Raw genomic sequence first — 14,926 nt, 5'->3', positions numbered from 1 at the left:
CGCCGCCCCGCCACCGGCCGCGCCACCGCGCTCCGCACGCTGCGCCCGACGTGCGACGCCTGCCATGCCCCACTCCGGCCTGCCCTAGTCCGGGTACGTGCTCCGCGCCCACGCGGCTGTCACCACCGCGGCGTACACTATCGTAGTAGTAGTGCCGTCGCGACGACTGGACGTGTGTGATATGGAACGTACTAGAGGATGATGTTCAAATTTTGGAGTCAAATCGGTCGTAACTGTGGCGGCGTTCCTCCCCTGCCTACGTGGAGGAGATAAGGCAGGTGTGGAGGGCCGACGGCGACGGCCGTGGACCGCGGCGAGCCGTGCGCGGTCGACCGCTCGCGATGTCGTCGCCCGCCCGATAGCGTGACCTCTCGTTCGATTTTTTACCAAGTTTACGGTGTTTTGTTACCTTTTTCTATAATTATCTAGACTCTCTTTATATCTTGATCGATAGCGTTACGCGTCGTTGCCTTTGACAAACTCATTCCAAAAAAAAAACTAGGTAAAATTCTCAAGATAAATAGGATGTCATATTAAGTATTAAGTTTCACATACCTACTTAGATTAGTTCCATTTCGGTTTATCCATGGTAGAGGATGCGTGTTGGTGGCGATCGAGACACCAAGTTTGATGTCCGTGACCCGGATCCCGCGCCGCGGCGCCGAAACTTTATGTCACGCACGCTCCGCCGCCCGCCGCCGCACTGCTGCAGCAAGAGGCGGCGCAACTCGCGCTCTGCACCCGCGCTGCACGACAGCCCGCTGCTATACAACACCTCTGTAAATAACGGACTCGGCTGTGTTGTTACATGATCTTGACACCTTTTTTGCGTTCATGACGACTGACTACCGATTCAGTTATGGCGTGAAGTCAAAACTGAACAAATTCTGTAAAACTTTGAAGTAGGTAACGATTTTATGACGATGCGCTTGGAATAAGTTCAATGTCGGAAAGTACAAGTCGGTCAAATATTGTTTTGTGTACCCCTAAATATTGTTGTTTCACGGTAATTCGAACGCAATATACGTACCTACCGATAGACTGTGTTGTGCATTCTGAGCCGACACAGCCACTATGCCCTATAGCAATATCAGCTTGAATACGATCTCGTTACTGACGACGTATAGATATCACACGACACGAGATGACAACAACGATAAAGCAAACAACTTTTGACTCAGAATCTGCTGGATAGAATCTGTTTTATGATATAACGTATCACAGAATTATAATAGAACGTACCATAATAATCAAGATCACTCAATCACTTAATCTGGTACTCGTATCCCGTGTGACCTTCGCCGGGGATCGTCTAAAGTTCAGTCATAAAATGTTACGTTTTCTAAACGTGAGTTCTCTACATTACAGTGGATCCCTCTGTGAGACGTGATGAAACATTTCCAAATAACATCCGTACCTACCTGGAATACAGTTTTATTCAATAAAGGTTTAAGTACAACGATTTTGCTACGAACAAAAAATGATTATTTTTACATGTGAAAATAATAATGAAGTCCTATAGATATCCCGTTTCATATTTTTTAATGATATTAAAACTGAAACAATTTATTGTAGGTAGGTAATGAAAGGGCGTGTACGCAGCTCTTTATTTTAATGATTGATGTGCGCATTAATTATTTATCTACGTAAAGTAGCACATACATAAATGTGAATACAGGTGTTAATGACTTCGTAACGAATACTTAGGGGGATGATTCACCTCATGATTCTGAAGTAATACGAGTATCAAATGGAATTTTCCGTCGCAAAATTCATGCTTTTTTTGCGTTTCTTTTTTAATTATTCTTCTCCTTATCGTGTAGGTTGTGAGGTGGATGGAATACCAGCCTCATCAACCCTGGTATCAGGGTTATGATTGAACCGCCAAAGGCCCCTGACATGGCTCATGTAACGATTACTCACTTAAGTACATCAGTAAATAGTAACCGGGACCAACGGCTTAAATTATTATCAACTCTATACTTTTACGATACAAAATTCCACAGTTTGATATTAACTCAGAATAATGAGCTGTATCATCCCCCTCAGTATTAGTAACGATGTCACTTACACCCCATATAAGTACGTTACGTACAGGTAGCCATACAAGTACGTACGGAAAATTTCACTTGATATCAACTCAGTATCATCCCTCAGTTTTCGTTACGACGTCACTGACACCCTGTATTACTTATATAGGATATCTCAGTAAAACAAACCACAATGTACACTTGTATAAATTATATTCTCAATTACTACAGCACTGACAGAAGCTTTTGACGTCCGATCACTTCGATCGTCCAAACAAGACTGCCTTCCGAGTGCTTGCGCCCTGCCAAGTTCTCTCTCTACCAATTAGTGTTGCCAGTAAAAAGGCAAAAAGTCCCACAGATATTATGAAAATAAATAAAACCTTACACTCGCCCATCCTGATAACATGTGTGACCTCACACATGTACCAGGTGGAACCTTACACTTGGCAGAACGAAGCACCCGTATTAAATAACTATAACATTATTATACAGCTAACGCCACAATCATAGCTACAATGTTGAAAAGAAAAGTAAAATTTTTAACATTACAAACAATTATTAACATTACATATTATTATCATACCAATAATTACATGTATTATATTATTAATTTTCAAATATATAATATAATCCGTAACACAAAATTATTTTAATCAAACAATCAACTAATTTTCCTTGTAGCTGAATATCCATTTGTAAATCACATCATTATAACAATATAACCAACTTTAAAACCTTGTAACCTTGTAACCAAGTAACCAAGTAACCAAGTAACCAAGTAACCAAGTAACCAAGTAACCAAATAACCAAATAACCAAATAATCAAATAACCAAATAACCATTTGTACAACCTTAGAATTATCCCTATAACCCTGTAACCAAATATCATTTTTTTTTTTTTTTTAATAATGACCAAAGTGACACTTATATTTATTAAATTATTACATAATATTATGTCCTCACAACCTTACAATCATAGACAACAATTAGACATATCAAATAAAAGGTTGCATTGTGTTTTCAGAAACTGTCATAAGACCCCCAAACGAATTTTGTGCTGTGTCAGTCCGAAACATGAACGTAATTGCTTGTTCACACTTGACCCGAAACAATACGATTAAAGCTATAAAATTAGAGTAAAAACCGTTATGCTTAGTAACAATTTGTAAACGATTATTCGGAAATATTTTTGTCATCATCAGTATCATCCCCGACATCTCCGGTACTATCGTCATCTATTCCTAAAGAGGCTATGTGAATCCAAGGCCGCATTCTGTCTGCAGCAACAGTAGTTTTGCGTTTGTTTGTCATTCCTGCAAAACCCGCGATTGGAGTAACCTTGTAACGATCGTTTCCTAACACTTTTGCGACTCTAAAAGGGCCTTCGTAAGAAGGCATTAGTTTCGTACTTTGACCGTTATTTTTAAATGCAACTTTAGTTATTTTAATTAGGTCACCCTTATTATAGCGGTGCGCGGGTTGCCTGTTTTGATCGTAATAGTCTTTTTGGGCGTCCTGGGCCTTATCGATTCTCCGTTTAACTTCAGCGCGAAGAGATGGTAGATCGGAAACCTCCCGGGTGTCTTCTGTAACTTCGTTTAAAGCCGGGTTGACTTCCGAATTCATCGCTGTACCGAACATGACCTCGGCCGGTGTTTTCCCTATAGTTTTCTGAATGGTGTTGTTCAAACCCCATTGGATCCTTCCTAATTTGCTATCCCATTCTTTTTCATTGTCCCTTATGTTCTGCGCTGTTAAAGAGTCCAGTATGGTGCGGTTGTAGCGCTCCACCTGACCGTTGGACCTCGGGCTTGCCACCGCATTCAATATGTGTTTTATACCACGGTCTAGGCAGAACCTTCTAAATGCATGTGAAGTAAAACAGGAGCCCCGATCGCTCACCAATCGGTCTGGGGCTCTAAAGATGTCGAATATATCTTGTAACACCTTGATTACGTTTTGAGCGCTAGTATTTCGTACAGGCCTAATAAACAAGAATTTGGTAAACGAGTCCACGACTGATAATATGTGTGTAAACCCTCTCTTGGATTTGACGAAGGGGCCAAGGTGGTCGATGTGCAAGGTGTGGAATGGAATCGCGACTTTTTCTATGGGATGTAGCAACCCCTCCCGCGTATTAGTAGTCTTCTTAGCGTATGCACAATCAATGCATGCAGTAACGTATTTCTTCACGAACCGTGTCATTTTAGAGAACCAATAATTCTTTTTTATACGTTCTAGGGTTTTCTCGTAACCTACGTGGCCTATGTCGTCGTGATTTAACTTGCACAACTGCCACCTTGCACCCTTCGGGACAACCCACCTAATACACTCCTTATCTCCTCCTAAGCACCTAAATAACCTATTGTTCTTCAAGACATAATTTTCCTTAATATACTCAAGTCCCTTCGAATCTAAATCGCTGTTAATAATATTTCGTATCCTACATAACTCAGGGTCCCCCATCTGTAGAGTTAGTAACCAATCCTCGTCGGATATCACTAGTACAGTGGGATATTCGACGGGATCCGAAATTCCCTCATCGCAAATTGGATTTCTGGAAAGAGCATCCACGTGACCCATCCTTATGCCTGCCCTATACTCAATGGAGCATTCGAACTCCTGCAGCGCGATCCACCAACGGGCAATCCTAGGGATAAGATCGCGCTTTTCAAATGTTGAACGTAACGCACTGCAGTCAGTGACCACTTTAAAGGGTAAGCCTAAGAGATATACTCTGAATTTTCTGAGGGAGCATATAACCGCTAGCGTCTCCAATTCATACGAGTGGAAGTTCTTTTCCTCAGGGGTCGTCTGGCGGCTATAATAGGCTACGGGGTGGAGAGGCCCCGTAGTCCCCTTCGGGCGTTGTAGTAATATTCCTCCGACACCTAACCGGCTCGCGTCTGTGTGGAGCTCGGTCTCCGCTGTAGGGTCATACAGAGCCAGAACTGGCCTATCCACCAGCTTAGCCTTTAGAGTTTTAAACGAATCCTCCTGCTCATTTGTCCACTCCCATATGGCGCTCTTTTTGAGTAATTTCGTGAGCGGATGAGCTAATTGAGCAAACGACTGAATAAACTTCCTGAAGTAGCTTACGAGGCCCAAAAATTGGCGCACGCCATGCACATTTTCTGGTGTAGGGAAATCCAACACGCTTTGAATTTTTGCAGACCCAGGTCGCATACCTGCGGAACTAATTTCATAACCCAAGTAATCTATTTTATTTTGCAGGAAACTGCACTTCGATAGATTTAGCTTAAGATTGGATTTCTTCAATAGCTCGAGAACTTCCTCCAAACGCTCCATACATTTAGCAGAGGACTCACCGAAGATTAGTAAGTCATCCAGATATACGGTGGCTTTATTGAACCGGACTGGTCCCAGGACATGGTTCATCATTCGTTGGAAAACGGCGGGCGCGTTTGCCAAGCCGAACGGCATACGATTGTACTCGTACTGACCGTCCGGCGTGACAAACGCAGTCAAGTGCTTACTCTCTTCTGCAATTGGTACTTGATAATACCCTGACATTAAGTCAAGTGTAATAAACCATGCCTGTCCAGATAGTCTCGCTATCTCGTCTTCAATTATAGGAATGGGGTATCTTTCCTTCACAGTCATAGAGTTCAGCAGTCTGTAGTCTACGCATAACCGAACGTTACCGTCTTTCTTCCGAACGAGGATTATCGGACTAGCATAGCTAGATGTCGATTCTCGGATAATACCAGCCTGCAACATCTCATCGATCATCGCCCTAACCTTCTCCCGTTCATGATGAGAGAGACGATACGGTCTGTAAACCACGGGGCGTTGGCTGCTCAGCTCTATCTTCATTTCGGCGACGTTGGTACAACCTAATCCTGCCAAGTCGAATGCGAAACACTGCTCATGACGCCGTAGTAAGTCAATGAGTTTAGCCTTATCTTCATCAGACACCGATTCGCCTAATCGTACTAAACTCTCGTCGAACTGTTTGATTAAAGAAACCTCACGACACGTGACGGCAGCTAAGGAATTTTCCGCGTTTGTGAGTCTGTAAACAGTTTCTACTAATTCAGCTCGAGAAAACACAAAATTTTCTTGAAGACAACACGGTACTGCACACGGTGTCATTGTGACGAAGAGTAAACCGTTGTTTACCTCGTAAACGCCGCCACACACGATGTACTGTCCGCCTGGTTTTCCTACCATTTTTGTGTCAACCACTATACTGCCAGTAAGCGGAGTCTCAGTCCCAGCCCTAACGCTGGCGGCCCCGTAAAGTTTGCAATGTGCCAATACCCTAACTCTCTCTAGATGTTCAACATCCTCGTTGAATTCATAATTAGGTATTTCGGTGTCGACATGTATAAACTGAAGCCTATTGACGTCCTTATAGACGACAATATGAGGTTGCTCTGTGTAGCTCTGACCGACAAGCATAGGCTTCTCTAAGAAACGATCTTCTACTATCCGACACGAAACAGTAGCACTCACACCATCAATTGATAAGTTCAATTTTGCTGAGCCTACAGAACATACTAGATTGTTGCCAAAACCCTTCATAGTGGATGGGGTGTGATCATGACAAAGCCCCAGTTTTGCGAAGCTAGAATGTTGAATCAGAGTGACTTCACTTCCAAGATCAATGAATGCTTCTAGTGGCACGCCTTCTACGCTTGCCTCCTTTATGAATTTGTTACATGGTCTCGTACTTGATATACGCATGGTTTTCGCCACTGCGTCAGCCTTCATTGATCCTGCATCTGATTTGGACTGACATAGTTCAGGTTTATGTCCTACTTTGTGGCAGTTACTGCATTTGATCAAAGGTTTAGGGCATCTCGAATACGGGTGTCCCTTCTCCTTGCAATTATAGCAATAGAGGCCAGGATTAATTTTGGTACCAATCCGATTGCCAGACTTATCATCAGTAGTATTGAAGTTCCTGTCTTTTGTAAATGACTGTTGCGCGTAAAGCTCTTTGTTGTTGCTAAGAAAGAACTTCAACAACTCCTTAGGGTCGTCGCACCGCAACGCTAGAGCGCTGGATCTCATGGTCCTGTCCGTAATGCCGTGAATAATGCAATCGACGGCCCGCCTACCAGTGATTTCGCATTGATTAAGGAGTGATAGCTTCTCATAGAAATAGTTTTGAATTGGTTCGTTATTCCTACTCTTACGCCTAAGCATATCTTCGAGCATCTGCCCATAATTTTCTTCGCACGGAAAAGCGTCAATTAATTTTACCTGCCACTCTTCCCAAGTATATAATATCGTATTCAGACTTTCGTACCAAGTCTTGGCTAGTCCTGACAACTTCTGCATAGCAAAATGCACTACAGTCTTATCATCCCAGCCGTAGACCTTCGCACACTCGTTCACCTTTTTAAGCCAAATATCCATACGTTGGTTTTTCTCTGAAGGATTGAATTCTGGAATAATATTTTTATTATCTAAACCTCTGTTCGAGAATTGTGTGCTCGGGCCTGGCGGTTGTGATGGGAAGATGTCTTTAATAGTTTTTATAATTTGAACAACATCTTTAGATGAGAAAGAAGGGCTACGTGACCTTATTGTACGATGTTCGGCGGGGTTCCTCCCGCTGGCTGCATCGGGCCGTCGGCTGCGGCTGTGGCTGCGGCTGCGACTGCGGCCACTGCGGTGACTGCTGCCCCTCGTCCCCTCGCGCGCCTCGCGCCTCTCGCTTCGGCGTCGGCGTAGCTCATTGTCGCGTTCCCGTTGCAACTCAAGCTCCAAAAGGCGAACCCGTTCTTGCTCGCGCCTTAGCGCCTGTTCACGCTCCCGCAAGCGCCGACTGTGGCTGCGTTGAACGCTTTCGCGTCCAGGGCTGCGCCTGGAACGCGATGGGTTTCGCCGAGGAGTTTCCAGACTCCGTATGTTACCATCTCCTTTCTCCATTTCCTGAAACTCGTCATTCGAAATTGTGTTCGTTAGTAGCAATTCAAAGCTATAATTCAAATCATCTAGAAAACGGTGCGTTTTACAGCAAATCTAGTGAAAATTTTACCCCCCTTTAGGAAAACCCATGCCTATTATACTAAATTAGACTATCATGAAACATTCAGAAATTTCAGAATTTTTACATGAACTTATTATAATTGCTCCTTGGGGGAGGCCTATGCCCAGCAGTGGGCGTCATACGGCTGATGATGATGATTATAATTGCACTTGCATATAAGTTATACGTTATAAATTACTTATTAAACGTCGTGTAAAACCACGTGGCATGTAACCGGGATCTTATTAGACCACGTGTCAACCCACGTGGCGGGTAACTGCGTTTCACGAAAGATGGTAGATAATATGATAATAAAATTAACGTGGATTGGTAATTTTCTAGCCAAGAGGCAAGGGCCCTTCAAGAAAAAGCTATTAAGTTATTTACATTTCATAAACAACATTCTTCGCAATCAAACACGATATTTATTATACCAAACTCATTTGTAAGAGAAATAACTTCTAATTATTTAAACACCACAGATAAAAGAAAATAAACTGTACGTGTGTACTTACCAATTTTGCGTTCACGATCCCACTTCTGAGATATAGGATATCTCAGTAAAACAAACCACAATGTACACTTGTATAAATTATATTCTCAATTACTACAGCACTGACAGAAGCTTTTGACGTCCGATCACTTCGATCGTCCAAACAAGACTGCCTTCCGAGTGCTTGCGCCCTGCCAAGTTCTCTCTCTACCAATTAGTGTTGCCAGTAAAAAGGCAAAAAGTCCCACAGATATTATGAAAATAAATAAAACCTTACACTTACATATGATTTGTATTTGCAAACGAAAGTATTTCTAGTACATTGTAGTACTTGTATATCCTTATAGAGTATTATACAAAGGCAGCTTTGGAATAATCAGTCGCAGTTTGTCGCGGCTTTACTATGTCATACATTATCGGGATAGCGAACGTGTTCAATCAGCGCGCCCTACTTGTAACACTACGGTTACGTGTAGCTGTGTCGTGGACACCCCCGGAGCGAGATTAAACCAATCACAGAACATTACCACTGTAGCGGCGATAACTCCACAATGTACATTCTCCTCAGTTATCGCTTGTTACATACAACATAGACATCGCAGTTCCTCTCACTGATGCAAATCAAACATTACAATCGATGTCACCCGACAACATTACGATAAGAATGGATGACGTTACTCAGAGAACTTAATTAAAAATCTTCAATTTATTTTATCTCTTTATGTAAATGTAATGTAATGTATGTTATTTCAATTTATATGTTAATCACAGCAGCGAACGTGACTAGCGAGCTATCTGTGAAGCAAATAGGTTTTTTATTGCAGAATCCATTCTAGATGATCTTCTGACACGTTGCGTCGAAAATCATTCTTTTTTTTTTAAGTTAAGTACTTCTTACATTAAAAGCTGTACACATGTCGCCGCCTGGCTCTAGTGGTGGCGTAATTTCTAAGATGGTGGCAAGTAAAATCCTTTAGTCTCCTTGTAACATAATACAATCGCCGGGTTCGCGATTACCCACCGAGCCTGTTTCCCCCGCTTCCTTCCCCTACATACGCACCATGGCATCGTCTAAGATAAAGTATACTTAATAATATATATATATATCTTGCGTAGATGCAATTATCCCGTGGTTCACGTTCACGGGAAGTCTTCGAGAGGTATTATCGATTGAACATACAAAACAAGAGTGCGAGTGTCAGTCACGGGGGCGACAAATCATGTCGCGACAGTAAATACTTTACGTTAGTAGATATAGCCGAGGCCGTCAGAGCGGGGCCAACGAATGTCGTCATAGTCTAGTCATAGACTTCCAATAAGGACCTATGTTTAGAGATACTCTCTCTGGCACATCGTCTTCAGGGAACTGTAGAGTAAGCGTAGCTGGGAACTTTCTTTATCTTTTTGCGTAGCGTGGATTATATTATTGGAACTGTGAAAGGCATACTTACTTACAATACAAGAAATAAAAATAAAATTGCTATTCAAAATTCTAGATTAAGTAAATTAAATTCATCTTTTTGGGGTTATGTATAAGTTTTTACAATAAAAAACCAGATAATATTTTAAATTTGTCAGAAAATAAATTTAAAGCTCATGTGAAGCTTACTTTATGTAAAAAAGCTTATTATAAGATTAATGACTACCTAAATGATAAAAATGTCTGGTATTGAATGTGTTCCTTCTAGTTATTAAATAACTTGTAATGTATATCCTCATTGGTTTTTAAAAGATGTGTTGCTGTTGCAGTTTCTTGTCATTTCTTATCCTCAGCCATAACACCTTGCGAAATGACGTAAATTCAAGAATGTTACATTGACCTTCAACAAGTTTATCCATGATAATTACGTTGAATAAATGATTCTGATTTCTGAATAGACAATTCTGTTGATGGGTCAATGAATGCTAACAATTCCTACTTAATAGTAAATTAGTAAGTGTGTGGTTTGCCAGCAGGCGGAGGTAGTGCAGGCGGCAGTGAGGCGGTAACCAGAGAAGGCAGCCGAGGCCGGGAGGCCGGGGAGGGCGGGACATGCGGCGCTAGCGGCGACAGCGCATGGCGGCCAGCGGCGAGCGCCGGCCGCGCCGCGGGCCCGCGCCCATCGCCTCCTTCGACCACGACGTGTCTGACGAGGTGAGACCGCCCGTATGTATCCGTTCTCTTCTTCTCTCTTTCGCTTATGTTCACTATAGAGAAAGCATGCCTCGTGCGATTCTTTTCGAGCGGCGTGTTGGCTCTCGTATTGCATCTTTAGTAGTGCAGTGACCACGACACTCTGCTTGCAGTCGAGCCCGGAGACCAAGCAGACGTTCCAGCTGCCCGAGATCCGCGAGGACTCGAGCGCGGCGGGCCCGAGCAGCGCGCCGCCGCCGGCGGGGCCGGGGCCGCGCGAGCGCTCGCAGTCCACGCCGGGGCTCACCACGCCGGCCGCGCCGCGCATCGACATCTCGCGCGCCTCCAGCTCCAGCCACCACGACTCGCGCGACTCCTCGCCCGACCTGGCGCTGTTCGCCGGCACCGCGGACGAGCGCGCGGCCGCGCACCTCGGCTTCCGCGAGGACGGCGCGCTCGACCTGCGCTCCTCCACCGAGGAGCTGGCGTTCCTGGAGCCGGCGCCGCCCGCGCCGCCGCCGCCCGCCTCGCGCCGCCACTCGCGCAAGGACAGCCAGGGCTCCGAGGCGGCGCTGCTCGCCATCTCGGGCCGCACCAGCCGCCTCTCCAGCGTCGGCTCGCAGTGCTCGGCGCACTCGGCGCTGTCCGCGCTGAGCCACGTGAGCCACACGAGTCGCGTGTCGCGTCTCTCCGTCGTATCGGGCGTGTCGCGCTCGCCCTCGCCGCACAAGATGCTGCTCGAGACCTCGTTCTGCGGCCCCAAGCCGATAGAGACCGACCCGGAGATCTGCGCGGCGGCAGTCGAAGAGCGGCTGCTCGAGATTGCCAAGCAGCAGGCGCCGCAATTAGCGGTCGTGGCGCCCCCTGCCGCGGCGCCAGACGCGCGCGACCGCCGCGAGGTGCGGACGGAGGCCACGGTGGAGGTGGCCCCGCCGGCGCGGGCGGCGCCCGCGCCCGAGCCGCCCGGCGTGGCCATCACGCCTGCCGAGGCCGTCACGCCGGCCGTGGCCGTCACGCCCGCCGCCGACGACAAGCGTGACAAGGAGACGAGGAACCGGGCGCGCGCTGACGAGCGCCGCGCCAGGTCACGCGAGCGCCGGGATCGCTCCCAGCCCGAACGACCCGAAGTGTACAAAAGTAGAAATAAATCCAAAGATGTCATACGAATAAAACTGAAGCCGGACGAGGACTACGAGGACGACGACGACGACGACGAGGAGGAGAGCGAGCGCGCCGGCGCCGGCGGGTCGGCCCGCAAGCCGGCATCGCTGGCGCTGGGCGGCACGGCGCGGCCGCGCTCGCCGTCCCCCGCGCCCGCCGCGCCCAGCCGGAAATCCTCCTTCTGCTCGTTGTTCAAGTCCCGCGAGACGATCGCCTCCCCCGACTCGCCGTCGGACGCGCTACGTCGCAAGAAGAGCCTCAACGAGGGTCGGTCGCGAAGCAAGAGCCGCGACCGCTCCGCCCCGCCGCCTGCCGCCGGCAAGCTGCGCGGCTCGGTGCTGTCCCTGTTCAAGACCCCGCGCCGCAGCGCCGCGTCCCCGTCCCCCAGCTCACGCGCCGCGTCGCCCGGCCCGCCGCCCTCCGTGCCGCCGCCAGCGCCGCTGCGGGGACTCAAGTACTACGAGGACTCCCGCGACGGCATCATTCACATCCCGCTGCGCACGCCCCCGGACGAGGCTGCGGGCGAGCCCGAGCCGCGCGAGGCGGTGCGGCCCGCGTCGGCGCCGTGCGCTCGAGCGTCGCCCGGGCCGGCGGCCGGCGGGCCCGACCGCACGTCGGCGCCGGCGGTCGCGCCGCCCGCCAAGCCGGTACAACGCACCGTGCTCCCGGACGGCAGCATCATCATCCCGCTGCACTCGCCGACGGACCGTTCCCCACCGGCGCAGATCACAGAGACGCGGCCGCAACAGGCGCGCGTGGAGGCTGTGGTTGAGCCGCCACCGGCCCGCGGCTCGCCGTCCCCGCCGGAGCCGCAGCCGGCGCCGCCCTCGTCCCCGCCGACCCCGCCGACCCCGAGGCCGGCGCCGGAGCCCGAGCCGGAGCCGCCGCGTTCCCGGCGGAAGGAGCGACTCGTGTTCATGACGCACGTCGGCAGCACGGAGCAGGTGTTCAGTACGCAGTTCAGTATTACGAAGACGCCGAGCGTGACGAGCGAGATCTCGGAGTCGTTCCCGAGCCTGGCGGAGGAGCCGCGGGCGCCCGTGCTACGGGACACGCACATCGCGGCGAACACGCCGGACGCGGCCACGCCGGGCGGGGAGTCCCCGGCCGGCGCTCGGGATTCGTCCGAGTCGGAGGGCAGCTCGGAGCCGGGGGCGGGCGCGGGGGCCAGCGAGGCGGAGCAGCGCGGACTGGTGGTGCAGGAGTCGTTCGAGGAGGAGCTGCCGTACGTGCCCACCACGCTGCCGCTGGAGCGTTCGCTGGCGCTGCCCATGCTGCCGGTGCGCGAGCGCGGCCCGCAGCTGCAGACCACCGGTCAGTTCCGCATACTCAATATGATAATGAATTTACACATTTTTCACTTACGCAGCATTGGCTCATATAGGGATGCGTGTGTTTGTTATTAACCTACTAATAATCTATGGACTGTTATACATATTTGTGCTGGTCTAAAATAAACGTTATATTATTATTATTTTATTATGTCGCCAGCGAGCGTGGAGCGCCCCCGCTCGGCCGCCCCGCGCCCCGCGCCCCCCGCGGCCGTGCTGCCGCCGCCGCCCGCCGCCGCGCCGCCGCCGCCGCCCGCCAGCGAGCGCCTGCGCATCCGCCTGCCGCGCCGCGCCTCCGCCGCCCCCGCCCCCGCCGCCGCCGCCGCCGCCCCCGCCCCAGCCGTCGCCGTCGCCGCCGCCCGGTCGCGCACGCGCAGCGGCAGCGGGAGCGATGGTAATTTCTTGTGGACGAGTATTTTTTACGAAGATGGATATCGGTCCAGTGTGTAGATATCGGAACGCAATAATGAAGTAACGTTGCGGGGGCAGGTGGCGAGGTTCGCAAGCCTGACTGGATCGACTTCAGCGAGGTGCCGGAGCGGCGCAAGGCGGCGCGGCGCATCCAGACGCTGCCGCGCGCGGCCGCGGGCGAGGCGGCCGGCGCCGACCCCGCGCCCCACGTGGGCTACGTGGAGCCCGACCAGTGCCGCTGCGAGTGCCACCGCGCCGGCGACGCCAACCACGATGCCATGTCCCCGAGATCACAAACCAGGTACATTTCTAGCCCATATTCTCCTAAATAAGTACTTAAGTATGACAATTGATTAGATTATTTCCCTGACACCTTTACCTTAATTACCAACACTGTGTACCTGCTAGTTATTGTTTTTTAATGTAAGTACAGTAAGGAGAGTTGTTCCTTTAAAAATACAACCTTTATCCACTCCTTATGGCGATTCAACTAGTTTTAATTAACGGTAATATAACGAACATACGTTTGTGTGCAGCCCAGAGTCAAATAGCAGCGCGCGTGTGCAAGTGAGCGTGGCGGTGGCGCGGCCGTTCACGGCGGACCTGGACGTGCGAGACGTGCCCGACCACGTGCCGCACGTGCCGCACGCGTCCCACGTGCCGCGCGTGCCGCACGTGCCCGACGAGGCGCGCAGCTAGCGTGCGCCTGCGCGCCGCACGCGACACAGCGACGTCGAGCGGACACAATTTTTGTAAATCGTATATTCTCTATATTGACTCGAAACGAGATGTTATCATTTTTGAGATGTAAATTTACCCGGTTCGTTAGGTAGGTATATTATATTTATAGTGTCGTTTATATCTCTCCTATTAGCCACCGTTGACCTTTGCATTTTTTGATGTTTATTGAATTGTTCGGGTGTATATTGGGGTTTTTATGCGATAGTGTATCGTGCCGACCGACGGGCGGGCGCTCCGCGGCTGTGTCGTCACGGCGCCGCCCGCTCTGTGTAGCGCTTCGTTAAATCGTAACTTGAAATTGCACCGAAAATGTCTACTTCCACGCTCCGATTTAGCAGAAGCCTTTGTCGTTCAAAATGAAAGTTTATATACTTACTTACTTACGTATATATTTCTAAATGCGCTCCTGTAAGTGATAGTTGTAAAATGTTAACGCAATAAACTAGTTTCATAAAATGTGATCACTTTGTAAACTAAGACCGATTCTATTTAGATACCCGGCGTGGAACATCAACATTTAAATACCATATCGAAACATTTAAATATACTTAACACTGCTCACAATATAAATTATCAGCGTAAGTATATATCCGTCCTACTTGCTAAAAACCTGGTCGAATACAGAACACTCCATCAGGC

At 48.8% G+C, this 14,926-nt stretch overlaps 1 protein-coding gene across 1 annotated transcript; it reads left to right on the top strand.

Annotated features, from left to right (window-relative positions):
• On the top strand, positions 1-14,245 carry LOC126373491 (nascent polypeptide-associated complex subunit alpha, muscle-specific form-like). Its single transcript, XM_050019644.1, has 7 exons — positions 1-93; positions 10,487-10,676; positions 10,817-13,097; positions 13,230-13,244; positions 13,296-13,529; positions 13,625-13,847; positions 14,083-14,245. Exons 2-7 carry the CDS (start codon positions 10,587-10,589, stop codon positions 14,243-14,245), a joined length of 3,006 nt encoding a protein of 1,001 aa, XP_049875601.1. The 5' UTR covers positions 1-93; positions 10,487-10,586.
• The last annotated feature ends 681 nt before the right edge of the window (positions 14,246-14,926 follow it).

The sequence above is a fragment of the Pectinophora gossypiella genome, chromosome 15 (genome assembly GCF_024362695.1).
Source record: "Pectinophora gossypiella chromosome 15, ilPecGoss1.1, whole genome shotgun sequence".
NCBI lineage: Eukaryota > Metazoa > Arthropoda > Insecta > Lepidoptera > Gelechiidae > Pectinophora > Pectinophora gossypiella.
This window is presented reverse-complemented; position numbering and strand designations above follow the sequence as displayed.